Source organism: Megascapheus bottae, chromosome 15, assembly GCF_031878675.1.
Source record: "Megascapheus bottae isolate mThoBot1 chromosome 15, mThoBot2.hap1, whole genome shotgun sequence".
Taxonomy (NCBI): domain Eukaryota; kingdom Metazoa; phylum Chordata; class Mammalia; order Rodentia; family Geomyidae; genus Megascapheus; species Megascapheus bottae.
The window spans coordinates 22,714,429-22,733,922 of NC_143523.1; the positions used below are offsets into that span (position 1 = coordinate 22,714,429).

At 44.8% G+C, this 19,494-nt stretch overlaps 1 protein-coding gene and 1 pseudogene across 1 annotated transcript; both read right to left on the reverse strand.

Moving 5' to 3' along the window:
- Positions 1–1,819: 1,819 nt before the first annotated feature.
- LOC150053949 (acyl-CoA desaturase 1) lies at positions 1,820–14,339 on the reverse strand. Its single transcript, XM_090346075.1, has 6 exons — positions 13,987–14,339; positions 13,066–13,348; positions 9,208–9,338; positions 7,379–7,584; positions 5,687–5,919; positions 1,820–4,178 (listed from the first exon to the last, which is right to left on the reverse strand). The coding sequence occupies exons 1-6, from the start codon at positions 14,008–14,010 to the stop codon at positions 3,979–3,981; spliced, it is 1,077 nt and encodes a 358-aa protein (XP_090202201.1). The 5' UTR covers positions 14,011–14,339; the 3' UTR covers positions 1,820–3,978.
- A 4,296-nt stretch (positions 14,340–18,635) lies between these two features.
- On the reverse strand, positions 18,636–19,115 carry LOC150053950 (deoxyribonuclease TATDN1 pseudogene; annotated as a pseudogene).
- Between the last annotated feature and the right edge of the window lie 379 nt (positions 19,116–19,494).

Consider the following 19,494-nt stretch of genomic DNA (forward strand, 5'->3'; position numbering starts at 1 on the left):
TTCTTGTGGAACCATAGAGTTGTGTTCAATGAGGACAGGTATGAAATAGGAAGAAACAAGACAGAGGGGCTGGGAATGTGGCTTCTCAGTAGAGTGCTTGCCTAGCGTGCATGAAGCCCTGGGTTTCATTCCTCAGTACCACATAAAAAAAGAGCCAGAGTGGTGCGATGGCTCACATGGCAGAGTGCTTGCCTTGAGCAAAAAAGAAGCTCTGGGACAGTGCCCAGGCCCCAAGTTCAAGCCCCAGGACTGGCAAGAGAAACAAAAACACAAAAACAAAACAAGGTCAGACACTATGCAGTCAGATTCACTTCACTTTTATTAGGAACAAACACAATTTCAGATGAGTAGAAATAACTTCAGTTGATATTAAAAGAAAGTATTCAAAAATTGTTAGGTTACAAATAACTGTTGCACATTAAAAAAAAAATCCCACCCAAGGAAGCAAATGGAATCCCACGTTTTCATAGCAGTGAGTATGCATTCTCTAACTGTCTGACCATCCAACATTTACCAGATGCATCCAGTCTCTCAAGAGAATATTGTACACTGATGATGTCATCCGGGACATAGGCAAAATGTCCCCAAATGTTTTATAAAGAACATTTGTTTGTCATACTCACACCTACCTACCTACCCACTGGCTTAAGTCAGGATTATCATTCCATTTTCACAGAAGTAATACTGAGTCACATTACAGTTATGCAACTTGTCCAGTGCTATGGTTTTAATTTATCCCACCAAAGTGGTGGGTTGGAACTTTAATCCCCAATGCAACTACTGAGAGGTGATTAGGTCAGAATTCTACACCTAATAACATCCTTATCTTTGAAGTGAACCCATTATGGTCAGAGCAATCACAGTGGCTGCTAGGAGGCCCTGGCTTTATTACCAGGAGAACATAGCCACCTTACTTTCTTAGCTTTTCATACCAACCCATTTCAAAAAAAAAGAATAAGGAAAAAACAATCAAAACACTAGCAAACTAGCAAACTATGGCGAGGCAGTGGCGGCGGGGGGGGGGGGGGGTGTTGGGGAGAAGGAGAAATTCCCATCCTAAATGCTACAAGCATGTTTTATTAAAACAAACAACAACAAAAATTCCTGTAAAGCACATGCATTCAAATTACTTTCACCATCCATCAAATATGGTCACTTCATGAAAACAACCCTAAATGTCCAAAATGAAGCCAGAAGGAAATCCTTCAGGTTGATATACAGTTAATCCTCTTAACCAGGCCAGCTTTTACACCTGCCATATTTGCAGGCTCTCAGGTTTGACTCCACAGAAGGAGTTAGGGCAGGCTCAAATGCAATACTGATTAGAAAAGAGGTAAGGCACCCAAATAAGTTGTTAGCACACCCACAAGGCAAGGACTGCTAAATTCCCTTGAATCTGAGTTTCTCACTAATGTGTCTTGTGAACTGAGCTTTATGGTGTTGAAAACAGTGGTCCTTAGTGAGCTGGCACACCCCTATCTACACAAGCACATGTATGTTGGGATCCTTAATCTTATGTGGGGATATGGCATGGTTCAGATTCTTAGAAAAGAAGGGAAAACTGACTTTATAATTCAGGCATCCAATGACTGTGGAACTAAAACCACCCCAAAGACAGTCCGAGAAGACACAGATCAGCCAATACAACCTACAGTGATCTTCCATGAGATTCATTTATAGTATAATTAGCAGCTCAAAGGTAAGACTGCTTTCATGTAGGTGCGTCCTAGGTAATCATTATTCAGTTACCCCAGTTCCCCTTGGCAGCACTGGGTCCCAACAGTGGATACAGCATTTGGTATTGCGCACGGGCAATACAGAAGAGCTAGGCTTTTGCACTGATGACTAAGCAAGCAATAAGGAACAGGAGAGGTTTGTGGCTTTCACAACACTGACATTCTCTGTTATTTCCAGACTTCAGTTGTCTGTTTAAGACTGTGATATCCAATGACAATAACTGCTGCAAATAGCTTTTCCTACCATCTCATATCTCAACCCAACTTGCGCAGCAGAACCTGCATCCAGGGATTGGAGCATCTTTTCAATGTGAGGCACTTGGGAACATGCCCTTGCTTCTTGTGCTTCCTCTTTAGGGCCATATGCCTTCCTCCTTCTGCAAGCATTGCAGCTTCACCTGGTCCCAGGTCACTCTGCTGAACATTCAGAGGATACTGAGCATGCTCTCTCTGACCCATACCGAAGTTGACAACAAACCATCTTTCACTCCATGGCTGGCTCAGTGCACATTATGAGCCTTTTCTTGGCAATGACTTTTATGAGACAAGAGTCTCTCAGAGACAGGGATGTTCCTGGAGGATTTGTTAAACTTTTCCTTAAAAAAAGCTAAGCATGGCAGAAGCTCCAGGTAGAAGTGGAAAGATCTCAAAGCCACAAGAAAGGGACAGACATTGCTTGCTAAGGAAATACACTGGTACAATGTCTAGGAGCACTGCATCTCCAGGCTAGGAAGCTTCCAGAACAGTAAATCATTGCCCTTTTACATACAGACACATGGGGCTGTCAATCCAAAGAAATGTCAAAGAACAGACAGAACGAGGAAAGGAACAGATGTAATAGAAACAATAATTCAGAATCAAGGTGGTGGGTTGAGATTGCTACTCTGACTCTTAGGGAGTCCTTCATGTAGACTGAATGATACAGAGCAAGGAAGTGGTACAAAGATCAATACCATGGGGGAAACTCGCTTTATCAAATGAAAGGAGAAGCTGGAATGAAGAGAGCCAATATTTGTTCCACTAGAGCACTGTAACTTCTAAATCCCCTGGCAATGTTTTCTGAGTCCTTCCTTTTTAAAGTTTTCTCTTAGGAGCTGCCTACAACCTTTCCATACATTTCCAGCTGCTGCCTAGAAGAGGGAACTTAGATATTTTCTCCTCCAAAAGTCTTAGCATTTCTTTCTCAATGGGAAATATCCAAATGAACATGTACTTGTTGCCATGGACATTTTTATGTCTACATATTTTTAAACTTTGATCCAGAATTCCCTCCTAAAATTCTTTCAACATTGGATAGTTGGAAATGCCACAGCCATCTTACTGACTCTAAGAAGTGATCCAAATCCTGAAGATGGACAGAACAGGAAATGAAAGAAGTTAGATGAACAGCTTGCAGACTGCTAAAAACTATGAGGGCTTTGCTCACCAATTTTATACACAAAACCTGAAAATATCTCCTTGTTAAGAAAAATAAAGCCCTCGTACAGAGACTAATTTTCCTACTAACTAAATTTTCCTCCTTTATTCTCAGACTAAACCACATTGAGAAATTGAGGAAAAGTGTTGTGTTGCAGAATCATCAAGCTCCGTGGATATCACGTACTCAAAGTCAGTAGGGAAAGGCTATGAAGAGAAGCTCCATAACTCTGCTAGGCAAGCAGCTGGCTTTGATAATAGCAAGAGCTTTACCATGCCCAGTTCCCACCACTACCACATTCTAACTATTGAATCATACCTTACATGCTGAAACTTGTCCCCTGACAACTTACCTGCCATACAAGCTCTCTGCCAAATATATATAATATTTTTAATTCCTTGTGGCAAAACATGGACTGGAGAAAATTAAGAGGGACACCTCCAAAAATTTTCTTGGATCTCTGATCAAGAATAGCTAAAGAAAAGAGTTGTCCCCAGTCTTCACTTTTAGGTTCAAAAAACCCAGTAGGCTTTGGAGGTGGATATAAACCTATGGCTGACCATAGTTCCTGGGAGGCAATGAGGAGAGGAAAGGATGTTTATAGAAACAAAGCAAAGCGAAGGATAGTAATAGAAGAGAAAAGGGTATCAGTTTATCATCATAAAGGAGAGTTGCTGCCTTTCAATACTTATGCACTTTTTAAGACACTGTACTAGAATGGGTTAAGGTCATCATCTTTAGCATCCTGGTAGCATTATTCAGTAGTTAATGAATGAAACATTAAACCTCTGCCCAGATGGCTTTGGGAACAGGAACTTAAGAATCTCAGCCACTCTTGTAGCTTCCATCTCCAGTTCTTTTAATCCTGGCCAGGATGGCAGCCTTGGATACTTTCTTCCGGTCATAAGCCAACCCCAGGGCAGCCATGCAATCAATGAAGAATGTAGTGAAGTTGAGGCTCCAGCGGTACTCACTGGCGGAGTAGTCATAGGGGAAGGAGTGGTGGTAGTTGTGGAAGCCCTCACCTGGAAGAGAAGTAAGAATAGTTAGGGAGCTCTGTGGATTTCTATTTCCTCTTTGAACCTCTTACCTAGCAGGTACTCTGAACCTTCGAGAATCTTGGGGTTACTGGGTAACCCCAGCCCTGGCACTAAAGAACTTGAGACTCTTATCTCCAATCAACCACTAGAAAATGGGAAGTGGGGCTGTGGCTCAAGGGTAGGACGGCAGCCTTGAACTGAAGAGCTCAGGGACAACAGTGCCCAGGCCCAGAGTTCCATGACCCACAAAAACAAACAAACATCTGGTTCTTCAAGGAAAAAAATATTTTACATGGGAAAAGGCCAAGCCTCAATAAATGCTGGCCAAAGAGCCCATGACAGTGAATGTCTTCAGGTAGGGTAGAAAGGATTGAGTAAGAACTTTCACTATGCTTCTTATGAAGGCAAGTAAGTAGCACACCTTGCTCCAGAGCACTGGTGTTCTCTGTAAGGCTGAGGGGTTCAAACAAAATGTGCAGTGACAGTCTGGAGAAGTGAGGAAAAGCTGAACAAAATAAGGAGGTGAGCGCCACTAGAAACTGATAGCCATGGAAGCCAGGACTGGAAAGCTCAATGCATTTCCACTTATCCACCTCAGACTGTGGTGGCCCACATGTATGAAAATCTCAGATTGTACCGGGTAGGCATTTTGTGTTAAACATGAATCAAAGTAAGAACATATACAATGATTTATAGCCCACACACAAAAAAGCAGTACTGATTGTAAATAAAACATGGCTGATGTTGATATTATGAAAAAGATGAACTTAAGCCTGTGTATTTGCCTCTGATAACTGATGAGAAGTGGCTACTGGGACTACAAAAGGCTAAAACTAATTTGACACCTTAGACAAAAAAATATTCACAGGAAGAAATTGCCAAACTATTCGTTCTATCAGAGAATCCTGATCGGGAAAGGATCGACTAGCACAAAATTTAAGTGGAAGACAGAGACAGGAAGTGGGATGATAAAGGGTCACCACCAACATGGCGCTTCTTAACATCACTGAAAGACAAGTCTTAAAGGATGGCACATTCAAATACCAGAGGGAACTAAAAATACTTCAAGTACAGCATACGGCAAGTTTCCTGGACTAAATTATAAGCATCCTACACTTTGAAGTGGAAAATTCTAAGCTTGCAGGCCATGCTGATGACCCTGGCTTTTCCACTTATGTATCACTTGCCCCAAACAAGTCTACACACCCGTCAGAGGTGACTAGAAAAGGGAAACTTAAAGGGGCTCATTATGGGGAACAACTGGAAATTGTTTCACAACTTAACATGTAAAGGAGAACGATTTCCACAGTTTTACACAAGTGTTACCTGGCTCTTATAAAGGTTTTCTATGACATTGTCCCTAGTTTTATAGTACAAAAACTGGCGTACACAGTGCTCATAAAAACAACTTATTCTTGTTCTTTTAGAGTCTAGCCAAGTACCCTCCTCAGACCAACAGACATAGTTGGTTTTGTGGCACACAGCAAACTCACCCACAGCTCCCAGTGAAACCAGGATGTTCTCCCGAGAGCTAATGTTCTTGTCATATGGGCGGTATCCATAGAGGTGGGCAGCACTGTTCACCAGCCAGGTGGCATTGAGCACGATGGCATATCGCAGGAAAGTGGCCACGAACAAACTGTGTTTCAAAGTTTCACCCCAAAAGTACCAGGGCACCAGTGTGGGCAGGATGAAGCACATCAACAGGAGACCAGGCTTGTAGTACCTACATGAGAGACCACACATGGAGTCTGTAGACAAGGACTCACATTCTTGTCTGGATTGTGCAATTTTACTGGACTGGATTGTGTCTTTTCTCTTTTATACCCATTTCTGATTCTAAGTCTTTTTTTTTTTTTTTTTGTAAACAAGTACATAAGGCTCAGAGGCAGGGTCAAGTCACAACTTCATAAGCCAAATTCTGATGCCTGCCTCCAGTCCTGCTAATGCCTCCTAGTTCTTTGCTATGCAGGAGGCACACTCAGGATCCTCCGCCATAGATAGATCTCTATTCCACCGTAGGCCCTGTCTTTCTTCAGCCACTTATAGAAACCATTGCCATTCCAAAATAATTGGTAGCTTACATCCTTCAGTAATTATCTTAAGCAGTGTGTGTGTGTGCGCGCGTGCATGCATGCCTGTGTGTGTGTGTGTGCGCGCGTGCCAACACTTGAGCGCAGGGTCTCAGCACTGTCACTAAGCTCATTTGCTCAAGGCTAGTGCTCTACCACTTAAGCCACAGTTCTTCTTCCATCTGTTTTCATGGTTAATTGGAGATAAAGTCTTACAGACGTTTTCTGACTTGGATGTCTTTAATTCGAGTAGCTAGGATTACAGGAATGAGCCACCAGAACCCTACAGCTTTTTGTGTGTGTGTGTGGGGGGGGGTCAATTCTGGGGCTTGAACTCAGGGCCTGAACACTGTCCTTTGGCTTTTTTTCCTCAGTGGACTGCCACTTGAGCCACAGCACTACTTCCAGTTTTTTTGTATGTATGTGTTACCAAGAAATTGAACCCAGGTCTTCATGCAGGCTAGGCAAGCACTCCTACCACTAGGCCAAACTCCTGGCATATGTAATACCTTAAACTTTAAGAGGACTTCCTTCTCAGAACACACTGCCTTTGACTCATTCTGAAATTTGTTCCTGCGGTTCTTGACATCAACACTTGTGAAGTCTCTTTGTTCTTTATTCACAAAATCCACACCTGAACTTGTATATAATCATCTCCCTCTTTTTTTTTTTTTTTGCCAATCCTGGGCTTGAGCTCAGGGCCTGAGCACTGTCCTTGGACTTTCTCAAGGCTAGAGCTCTACCATTTGAGTCTCAGCACCACTTCCGGCTTTTTTTCTATGTATGTGGTACCGAGGAATCGAACCCGGGTCTTCGTGCATGCTAGGCCAGCACTTTAACCACTAGGCCAGACTCCCGGCCCATCTCCCTCTTCTTTATACCTCTCAAGCACAGAAAATATTCTGTAAGTTATCACTTACTTGACTTACTCCTCCCTCTTTCAATAGGTATCATGGTCAAGTTACTGTCCTAGATTAATACAAAGGAGTTTTAAATAACTTGGATATTCAAGCCAATAAACCACTTGCTATTATTTTCTAAGTATTAAATGGCAATGAGGTCCTCAACTCTCTGTTCAAGCTCCACACCTCAGCCCCATCCTTCCTCACTCACCTCCTCTGGAACATCACCAGCTTCTCAGCTTTGAGGTCAGACAGGTCCAGCATACCACCCTTCTCTTTGACAGCCGGGTGTTTGCGCACAAGCAGCCAACCCACGTGGGAGAAGAAAAAGCCACGCCGGGAATTGTGCGGATCAGCATGAGTTTCTGAGAACTTGTGGTGGGCGCGGTGATCTCGGGCCCATTCATACACGTCGTTCTGGAGGGACAAAGAGGAAAGCAGGTCTTAGGAGGGATGCCTCTGGGGAAGACTGAAATGCCCAGATGTCTGCAAGGACCCAGAGCTCACAGCCCAGCACCATAGCCTGTAGTCTCTGGCTACAATGGAGATGTAGGGGCCTGCCCTTTCATGAGTACTTGTTCCTGATGCTTATGTGGAAAGTCAGAAAAGTCGGTGAGACTTTTTTTTTAATGGGTCATGGGGCTCTTATTCTGACCCTGAGCTCCTCAGCTCAAGGTTATTGCCCTACCCACACTTCCTGTTTTCTAGGGATTAATTGGAGATAAGAGCCTCAAGTTCTGAGCCAGGCGAGGTGGCTCACACAAGGCCCAGGGATAGGGACAGTAGCTTTGAGCTGAAGAGCTCAGGGACAGTGCCCAGGCCCATGACCCACACAAAAAAAACAAACAAACCAGTCTCAAGTTCTTTAGTGTCGGAGCTAGCTTTGAGCTGACTTTGAACCGACATCCTCAGATCTCAATCTCCTGAGTAGCTAGGTTTCCAGGCATGAGCCAGTTTTTGTTGTTGTTGTTGGTAGTGGGGCTTGAACTCTGGGAAGACTCTTATCTCTAACCACTAAATAGCTGTAAGTAGAGATGTAGCTCAAGTGGTAGAACCCTAGTCTTGAGCTGAAGCAGCTCAGGGATAGGACCAACACCAAAAAAGGGGGGAATGAGACTCAGGACTTTCATTTCCCTTCATTCTGTTACGAACTTATTATCTCAAAAAACATTACGAGCCCAGATCTGAGGATCTAGGTTCAAAGACAGCCCAGGCACAAAAAGGACCTGAGACTCATTTCCATTTAACCTCTAGAAAACGGGAAGTGGGGCTTGGCTCAAGGATAGGGCAGTAGCTTTGAGTTGAAGAGCTCAGGGACAGTGCGCAGGCCCAGAATTCAAGCCCCATGACTCACTAAAAATAAATGAATGAATGAATGAATGAATGGGGCTGGAAGTTTGGCCTAGTGGTAGAGTGCTTGCCTAGCATGCACAAAGACTCAGGTTCAATTCCTTTGTACTACATACACAGAACAAAAGCCGGAAGTGGTGCTGAGGCTCAGCAGAGTGCTATTTTTGAGAAAGTTCAAGGACCATGCTCAGGCCCTGAACAAGCCCAGGACTGGCAAAAAAAAAAAAAAAAAAAAGTTAAGGTTTGATTTAGCAAGTGCGGCTCCCAGGTAAGACCACAACAGTCTATGACCTCTCAGTGATCTACTTTGTAAACTGGGAATAACACTTATCTTCTAAAATGGTTGTAAGCATTCCTGAGTTAGATTAATTCAAGTGCTTAGCATCAGCACCATGAGTATTTGTTCTTGTGATCTGCAGCAACCCTGAATTGTGCCCCATCCCTTTCAATCCCACTGTGGTGAGGCCTAAGATAGTTGCTTTAAAGCCTGAATGAAATGTGTGCTGCCTGTCTGTCTAGGAAACCATGGTTATTTAGGACCAAATCTTGACATCAAAATTTAACCTAAGACTTTCCTGTTGCCCTTGTACTTCCCTTCCTGGTGACTGCACTATTCAAGGCTTGAGGGACCTCTGCCCTGAGCCTGCACCTCAGTTGACCACAGGAAACCAGAAAGGGGCAGCATCTCACCTGGAATGCCATGGTGTTGGCAATGATAAGGAAGAGCCTCAGTGGCAGTCGCGCTTTGTAGGTGCGGTGGCTCCATAGGCGGTGAGCCCCTGCTGTGATGCCCAGGGCACTGATTATATAATATAGATACACTGCAGGAGAAGACAGTGGGAGACTCATGAAAGGCAAGTTCCATCAGGAGAATCATGTCAGAAGGTGCTACTTACTTCTTTTAGGCTTTAGACAAGGGTCTGGGTTTTTTTGTTGTTTTTTTCCTTTTATGCCCTAGGAGGCCTTGGCCTCATAGTTTTCACAACTTAAGAATGGGGATAAAAACTAAGAACCTCCAGGAACTGGCAAAACAGAAGCCAGGACAGGGTATAGATCCTCATTATTGTGCCCTTTTCACTGTCAAACTGCTAGAGCATTATTCCAAGTCCTATCTCTCTGATCTTCTCTAGGGTTTTCTCAGCTGCAGACTGCCCTTTGTCCTTTAGCTTAGGACTCACAGCAAGGGAGGTCTGAAAATAACAGCTAGAAAGTCTAGGCAATGGCCAATTGGAAGAGACCAAGTGGCAGGTGACACTCAGGTGATACAGGCATGGCTATTTACCACCAATACAATAACATTCCAGTATTGTAGCAGCTGATACGGCAGTAAGCAGAAAAAGCCCTGCTAAGAGGCAAGTTTTGCCAAGGTTATTCATATTCACTACACACCTTGAACGGAACAGCTGCTATTAATACTCCACACTGCCAGTGAGGACACAGATACTATGAGATGTGTTTAGTTAAGGATACGTGGTTTAAAGATAGCTTTTCGGGCTGGGAGTTTGGCCTAGTGGTAGAGTGCTTGCCTAGCATGCACGAAGAGCCGGGTTCAATTCCTTGGTACTACATACATGGCAAAAAGCTGGAAGTGGTGCTGAGGCTCAAGTGGTAGAGTGCTAGCCTTGAGAAAGTCCAAGGACAGTGCTCAGGCCCTGAGCTCAAGCCCAGGACTGGCAAGAAAAAAAAAAAAAAAGATAGCTTTTCTGTCAAAATGCTGTGTGTGCACACATACATAGGTACATGCACCCGCCAGTCTTAAGACTTGGAGTCAGGGTCTGGGTACTGTTCTTGGGGTTTTTTTGCTCAAAGCTAGTACTTTACCACTTGAGTCACAGCTCCTTCTAGCTTTTTTATCGTTAATTGGAGATATTCCTACCTTTGCAGCTTTTGAACTGGGATCCTCAGATCTCAGATGTGGGGGGGAGGGGCTTAAATTCAGAGCCTAGGCACTGACCCTGAACATTTTTACTCAAGACTAGCACTCTATAGCTCCACTTAAGCCACAATTCCACTTCCAGCATTATTATTATTATTATGGTTCTTTGGAGGTAAGTCTCATGGACTTTCCTACCCAAGTTAGCTTTGACCCATGATCCTCATATCTCAGCTTCCAGAGCAGCTAGGATTACAGGGGTAAGCCACCAACAGCTTCTCATTCTAGCTCTATCATGTACCAAAAATCCATATCCAATTTTCCCAACTATCCTTTGCAATGTCTCAATCAACTCAAACTCTCACTGCTTAACTAATTCTAGAATGCATGGAGACAAAGCAGGCAGGCAAGTATCTGGACATTGCCACACCTCTGGGCCTACAGGTTAAGGAGGTATCACATATGATATCTAACAGGGAAGGTAGTGCTTACTGGGTGTACCTGTCTTTTCCTCCATCTTTAGAGGTCAAGTATTGAGGCAGAGGGGGCCGGGAGTTTGGCCTAGTGGTTAAAGTGCTTGCCTAGCATGCATGAAGACCCGGGTTCGATTCCTCGGTACCACATACATAGAAAAAAGCCAGAAGTGGTGCTGAGGCTCAAGTGGTAGAGCTCTAGCCTTGAGAAAATCCAAGGACAGTGCTCAGGCCCTGAGCTCAAGCCCAGGACTGGCAAAAAAAAAAAAAAAAAAAAAAAAGAATTGAGGCAGAGGTAGAAATTCTTAACAATGTCCCATTACTAGTGGGCAACTGGAAACAAGGGATTCTCAGTGGTTACAGATCTTAGTTGCAATGGGAGACACCACCCACTGAACAAACTTGTCCTGTATTCTGTATCCAGAGATAACAGATTCCGAAACAGTCCATTTCCTTCCCACTTCCTTCAACCTATTGTACTCCTCATTTATGATCCTTAGGAGGGCCAGAGAGCCGGCATTTATCCCAAGAAAAACTGTAACTACAATTCCTCTGAGCTAGGATAGGCCATAAATGACGTAGGGCCAGAGGGTACGAGTTCTTCTCACAACTATAAATGTCCCTGGGAAAAACCAAACTAAAAACAGAACCCCACAATAACCATGAAGAAAGAAAGAACTTTGGGGTCACACACCAGTGGCTCATGCTTATAATCCAGTAGAAGCCATGAAAGTAAAGGAAGCCTCCATGTTTGTTTCATGTTGCAGATGGCCCCGTCACCTGCATCTAACATGCCATGCCATCTAAACGGGAATTTATAAACATAGGCAAGGCACTCTTTGGCCTGTTCTTCGGATACCTTTGGGTTTGTTAAACCAAGGGCTCAGGTCACTTAGCTTCATTGTGTCCCCCAGAGGAAGAGTGTGTGGATATCCACACTGTTAAGCAATATGGCACAGTAGAAGTAGAATTCTACAAGTAGAATTAAGGGTTGCCACCCTTTACCCTCAGAGACTTCTGCTAGTCCTGCTCTGAGGACTTGCAAAAACACAAAGGTCTCTGAAAATTTACCTGAGTGAGAAGCTGGTGGCTCACAGCTGTAATCCTCCCTACTCAGAAGGCTGAAATCTGAGGACTGAAGTTGAAAGCCAGCCTAGGCACACACCCATGCAATTCTTATCTTGAATACAAGGAGGCACACAACTAACTGATCAAGCAGGACATATCAAAATCCTCTTTTTTTGATGTTGGCCCTGGGGCTTGAACTTGGTGCCTGAGCACAGTCCCTAAGCTTTTTTGCTCAAGACTAGTACTCTACCTATTGAGTCACAGCTGCACCTCCATTTTTGGTAGTGAGTTGGAGATGAGTCACATGGGTTTTTCTGGCCAGAGTGGCTTGAAACCAAGATCCTCAGATCTCAGCCCCCTGAGTAGCTAGGATTGTAGGTGTGAGCCATCAGTGTTCTGCAACTTACCTATCTTAGCTAAGTAGAACTGCCCCTATTTGCTCCTTGGAAAACCTGTTCTCAGCTGTACTCAAATAATTTCCAAGACAGAGTTCCAAGGGCAAGATCACACTACCTAGAAGACCTAAGGCGTTCAAGATCAGTCCAGCTAACACCTGCCAAACCAGCCTTTCTATACCACTGACTTCTTGAGAATGTTTCAGAAAACTTCAGGTTTTCTTGTGGGGAGGGACTCCTAATTCAGTGCATCAGAGTCTGTAAAGTTCCCTGATTTTCTTTTTGGATTTCGGCTTCAGGAGCAGCAGTAAGATTTTCTGCAAAGGGCATGTATGAGGACAATGGTTTCCAGGTCTCTCTGCTCATTCTCTTGAATGGTCTTTACTTCTGCCTTACTTTTTTATATTGTGGACACACAGTGCAGCCCTACTATGGACCCACACTGGGAGACCCTGGAATTGCTGATCTAGAGCAAGGCAAGGACCAAGCAAGGTTGGGGGAAGTGAGGACAGCCCAGAAACGGAAAAGCTCTTTCAGGACTAGCCTTGCACATGGTTCCAGGGTTCCATATTCAACATCCATTTTGAGGGACCCACACAGAGCTAACTAACACTCATGCATCTCCATTCTAGGCCTTCTTCTTTCCCAGGAACCAATCAATTATCCGGGGAAACCTGAGAAGGGACAATTCCCCCTGTGGGACCCCGGGCACTGGCTCAGAAAGAGGGGAGCTGCTTACCCCAGAGCCAGGTGTAGTACTTGCAGGCAGGAACCAGTGTGATCCCATACAGGGCTCCTATATGCAGCAGAGCCATGAGGATGACGTTTCTCCACACATACTCAAGCTTGGGTGGGGGGCCCGCCTCATCCTGGTAGGTGGGGTCATAGATGTCTTCTTTCATTTCGGGCCGGATGTCTTCTCCCAAGTCGCGGGGGGTCTTTTCCATCCTTTCTTCTCCATTCTGCACGCCCCCAGATGGAGGCGCTGTGATGGTGGTGGTGGTGGTGTAGGAGCTGGAGATCTGTAAGGAAAACGCGCGCAGAATTAGGAGACAGCAGCTGCAAGCAGCTGCAGGAGCAGCAGGGGGCACTTGACTCTCCAGTGCAGCTGGGGGGACGGGAGGGGGAAGGGCGCAATGCAAGCTGAGAGAGGAGAGGGAGGGAGAGGGAGAGAGGGAGAGAGAGAGAGAGAGAGAGAGAGAGAGAGAGAGAGAGAGAGAGAGAGAGAGAGAGAGAGAGAGAGAGAGAGAGAGAGAGAGAGAGACCCTCCCTCCCCCCAGTATCCAGGTTGCATGAAGAGGTGGTGTATAATTACTGACGATAGTTGATCTGCACTTTCTGGTTTTAAAACATCACATTGAAGGGGGAGAAGAAATGTATTATTTGCACCCCTCGAAACACAAAGGAAATCCTCTCACGTACACATAACAGCATCCGATTTTACTTTTCTTTAAAAGCCTAAACACACCCATTGGAGAATCGAAGGCCTGCGTTAAGCATCTACTTACCCCCGGGAAGCTAGGGAACTCAGCCGAAGGCAGCAAAACAAGTAAAAGGTAAGCCAAAGGCTCCCAGGAGCTCTGAATTTTCTCTCCAGATCTAGAGGCCCAATCCCCCGTCTGCTAAGCAGCCGAGTGGAGACCATTTCTGGGGAACTCACCTCCTGCAGCATATGGGCTGGCATCTTGGCTTTCGGGTGCCGGGATCACGCTTCCAGAGCTGAAAGAGTAATGACTTCGTTTCTTGAGCTTGTTTGTGTGCGGCGATCCCTGGATCTCCCGGCCAGAAATCGCTGTGCCCTGGGCTACGTTTTTCAGGCTGGAGCTATCTAAGGGGAAAGGCGAGGAGGAGACCTGTGTATCTTCAAGTTTGTTTTTTATCAATTAACGATTAGCGCAAAGCTGGCTGGCCGAAGCCGCCGCTCGCGCGCGCGAGGATAAAGGAAGGAAAAGTCAGAACGCGCGCGCGCGAGCACACACACACACGCACGCACACACACGCACACACACAAACGCAGCTGGCGGCGGACGGAGATCCAAGGACCGGGATACTGCAGACAACGCGCAGTCCCATCCCCAGCCCCAAGGGAAATGCTAATGAAGCGTCTGTAAACTCTGGTTAGTCATTGGCCAAGGGGAATTTGGTACCACCTCGCCCTGCCGTTTCCATTGGCTCGGCACAATCGGCTGTTCCCTCAGCCGCCAACCCTTCCCTCCTCCCCCCCCTCCTCTTTTTCTGCATCTTGGCTTCTCACCAATTGGCTGCTGGTCCTTTGCCCAGCACCCCGAGTCCTTGAGGGGCGCTCTTGAGCGCTCTCTGGGAAAGAAGATCCAACTCTGCAGTGGGGGAGTGGGTCCAAAACCAGACAGACCCGGGGCCTGCGGAGCAGTGGCCCTGTGAACTAGAGAAGCCCACAGTGTGGTGGACTACTCAAAACTCCATCCTCTCTTCCTATTTCTCCACGCGCGTGGGAGAGGAAAATAGGCTATCACCCTTGCCTCCAAAGCAAGCTCTGTGCCCAGCCTATAGGCTCAGAGATACTTAACCCCAAGACTGGGGAATTTCTGGTGTCTTAACTCTCACACGGATCAGGACTCCTCCTTGCACACTGAGTAGGCCACCGATCTCACCAGGCCCATCCTCTGACCATGCCTCTGGAACGATGGGGGAAGGGAGTCCCTCCAGAGATTCTTCTGCTTGTCTGATTAGATGTTAGAGTCTTCCACAAGGAAAAAAAAGAAAGGTATTTGCAGACAGTTGTTTAAGAGTAGTGAGCAGGTACTGAATGAAGATTTCTGCAAGCCAGTTCACAACACTGATTTTTGTTAATTCTCACATGACCTTGGAAGGCTGCCTTTGTGGCCCCATTTTAATGGGAGGTGAGCTATAGAGAGCTATCAAAGGACTTGCTCCTGGTCAGAGTAGCCATTAAGGGGTGGAGTGAGAGTTGAGCATGGATGTGATGCTGGTTAAGCTCTTCACCCTGCTCAGAACTTGACTGGCCTAGGAACCTGGAGTGCTGTGGCTCATTAAATCTTTTCCTTATGACTCCATCTCTTGGTTCTATTTTGGCCCTACTAGAAGGGCTATGCACTAATCCAGTCTGCTCTCATGCTCAGGTCTCCCTATTATATCTTGCTCTGGGAAGAGGAAGACATAAGAACTTCTGGGCAATAACTGGCTTCTCCGAAACAGAAGGACCTGACATTGCCTGGAAGAAGGCAATGCCTGGCAGAGTTCTGCACTCTAGTCTCAGAGGCTGGGTGACACCCTGGCCTGTGATCAGGCATTCCATTCCAAACCTGGCTCCTTGGCTAGTGGGAAAAGTGCTGAATGCAACTAGATGTCCTCAGAAATGAATAGCTCACCTGGTGAAGGCTCAGACTTCATCGAGGAGTGGAAGTCTGTAGATGATGCTCTTCTTTGAGTTCTCTCTAAAATTTCAAATCCGCTGAATTCCTTTACCAAAGCAAGTTTTCCAGACATCATCAGGGAACCATCTGAAATATCAGGGTCTCCTGCAACCTTCTCTCCCACTTAGCTTCTGGTCCCTAACACTGCTGAAAACAATGGCCAAGGCTGATAGTGTTACTTGGACCAACTGCCTTGGCATTCATTTTTTGCCAGAGAAAGCCAGGGGAGGTCTGTCAAGACAAATACAGTAGAATAGGAACCTTGAATTTCTCTCCAAAGACAGGCTATTGTCCTGTGAGGAAAGTGTGGGGAGTCTAGAGGTCTGGGTTAGGGAAGTAGAGCTCATTCTCAGGTGATTATAGAGATAGAATGGCAGCTGGTTCATCCTGTGTGTGTCAGATGAATGTGGCTATGTCACCATATGCAGGTGAGGTAAGTTAGTTAAGTTTTTCTTTACAAGTAGGAACTCTTGAGCCAGGAACATGGCCTGGTGGTAGCATGTTTGCCTAGCATGCACAAAGCCTTGGGTTCTATTCCCTGGAACTACATACATAGAAAAAACTGGTTTAAGTGGTGCATGGCTCAAATGGCAGAGTGCTAGCCTTGAGCAAAATATGTCCAAGGATAGTGCCCAGGTCCTGAGTTCAAAAGTGGGGGCTCTATTGAGATTATGAGAAATAATGCTTAATATTATGAAGTAGCAGGTGAGCCGGGTATGGTGGCTCATACCTGTAATCCTAGATACTCAGGAGGCTGAGATCTGAGGATCAGGGTTCAAAGGCAGCCCAGGCACAAAAGGACCTGAGACTCCAATTAACCTCTAGAAAATGGGAAGGGGGACTTGGCTTCAAGTAGGGCAGTAGCCTTGAGCTGAAGAGCTCAAGGAGAACACCCAGACCCAAAGGTAGGGGAGTAGCCTTGAGCTGAAAAGTTCAGGCAGTGCTCTGGCCAAGTTCAAGCCCCATGACCCACATACACACAAAAAAGTAGTAGCAGATGAGTGACAAATTAGAAGTTGTTATGTGACCAATATTTGTCTGCAACTCAGAGGATGGACACTTTCCCACAGAAGAGGAAATTGCAAAATACACTTGGAGATTAGAACTGTTAACATTCCTGTACAGTAAGGGACACAAGATATAATGGGAATTTTTTAAATTTCACTTTGATTCTTCAATTCAAAAAAGCAAAAAAGAACAAGCCTCATATTGCCATCTGAAATAGTCAATAGCAAGAACTTTCTATGAGTCTTAGGATGAAGTCTATTTCTTATCATGGGCTTTGTAGAACATGTGAGATCTAACCTTTCATGCCTTATTTACACTTTCCTCTGTCTTGGTTACGCTTCCTCTTTTCCCTCTCTTCTCATGACACTCTATGATCCAGAAAATATACCTTCCTCTCTTCTAATCTCTAGAAGGTTATTAGGCTTGTTTCCCATCATATCTTCTATGAGCACTGTATTTTTTAAATCTTTTTTTAATATTCTTCCTCTTTGTACCATGAGAACAAATCAGCTTGTGCCTCCTTCCTTCACCTCAATTCTCTCCCACTCAAACATATAGGATAAGTCTAGGATCTGCTCTCTTGAGATCATATTTGAGGCCCTAGGTTAGATGTAGTGTATTGTTATTGCATAACTTCTTCCTGAGCTATTTCAATGTTTTACTATTGCATGGCCAAAGATCAAACCCAATCCTAGCTCTCAGTCTTCATGTATTTTCTTTTTTTTTTTTTTTTTGCCAGTCCTGGGCTTGAGCTCAGGGCCTGAGCACTGTCCTTGGATTTTCTCAAGGCTAGAGCTCTACCACTTGAGCCTCAGCACCATTTCCGGCTTTTTTCTATGTATGTGGTACCAAGGAATCGAACCCGGGTCTTCATGCATGCTAGGCAAGCACTTTAACCACTAGGCCAAACTCCCAGCCCTTCATGTATTTTCTTTTCTTTACTTTCCACCGAATATCTTAATTCCAAACAATTAATTTTTTTTTTTTTTGCCAGTTCTGGGCTTGTGCTCAGGGCCTGAGCACTGTCCTTGGAGTTTCTCAAGGCTAGAGCTCTATCACTTGAGCCACAGCACCACTTCGAGCTTTTTTTTTCTATGTATGTGGTACCAAGAAATCGAACCTAGGTCTTCATGCATGCTAGGCAAGCACTCTTACCACTAGGCCAAACTCCTGGCCCCCTAAACAATTAATTTTATTTACTCATTCATTGTCATGGGACTTGAACTCTGGGCCTGGGCGCTGTCCCTGAGCTCTTAAGCTCAATGCTACTGCCTTACCCCTTAAGCCACAGGGCCACTTCCAGTTTTCTAGGGGTAAATTGGAGATAAGAGTCTCTCAGTCTTTAGTGCCTAGATTGGCTTTGAACCACGATCCTCAGATCTCAGCCTCCTGATTACAGGCATGATTACAGCTAGGATTACAGGCATGAGCCACAGAGCACAGTAGCAAACAATTAATTTTAAATGCACATTTCCTCTTCAGTTCTGTAGGTTCTCCTCTTCTTAGGGTCCATTTGCCTTAGATGGAAATCATGACTGCTAAGTTTTTGTCTTTCCTACCAGTCCTGGGGTTTGAACTCAGGGCCTGGATACCTTCCTTAGCATTTTTTGCTCAAGGCTAGCACTGTAGCTTGCACCAGAGATCCACTTCTAACTTTCTAGTGATAAGTTAAGAGATGAGTCTTAGGGACTTTCTTGCCAGGGCTGGCTTGGAGCCATTATCCTCAGATTTCAGCTTCCTTAGTGGCATATCCACCAGTGTCTGGCTACAGTGAATATCTTTTGATGACAGTGCAGTTTTGTTTCTTTTTTTTTTTTTTTACCATCTTTACAAATCTCCCGTGAAATTTCATATATGTGGTGGAAAATGGAAGGCATACAAATTAATATCAGCAAAAGAATATTCTAGTGGTATTGTTGTATAACATATTGGCTAATTCCAGTGGCTCCTCATCTCTTACTGCTGACATTATCTCCAGTATTTGAATTCTATGGCAGGGTTCATTTCTGTCTTTTAAACAATGCCCATTCATTTCTGTCTTTTAAACAATGCCCATTTTCCCACTTATTTTGGTAGGAAATGAAGTTTTTATATATTTTGATCCAGCATGTGTACTTTTGACTCCACATAAAGGTGCATCAGTCTCAGTCATTAACTTTTCACTAGGTACTGACTTCAGAACTTCCAAATTATCTTCAGTTTTCAGTGAGCAACCATTAAACCCAATGTAAAGATCCAAGTCAATCAAAGCAGCTGCTGCTTCTTTGGTACCATCAAAGGAATGCACCACTCCACCCACACACAGATCTCTGTTTCTTTTCATTGTGTCCAAAAATTCAGCATGTGAATTTTGACAAGGAAGAAACATTGATAATTTTGTTGGTTCTGACAGTTCAAATTATTTTTCAAAGTATCCTTTTAACACCAATCTGGACAGCTCTATTATATCCTTCAAATCATCTTGGTGCTTCTGAACCCCCCCTATAAATTCCTTTAAACATAGGATCTATTAGGTTGATACTAATATGGATGAAGCGGAAGCCACTCTTAGCACTCACAATTTTCCTGAGCGGGCTTCAAATCATGATTCTCAGATCTTAACCTCCTGAGTAGCTACAATTACAGGCATGAACACCAGTGCCTGGTGACTCTTAGTTATATTCACCCACATCGGGTCCTCAGCAGTTCCCACAGTATTTCCTCCAAGGATGCTTGTAACTCCACCTTGCCCTGGAGCAGGTGACACA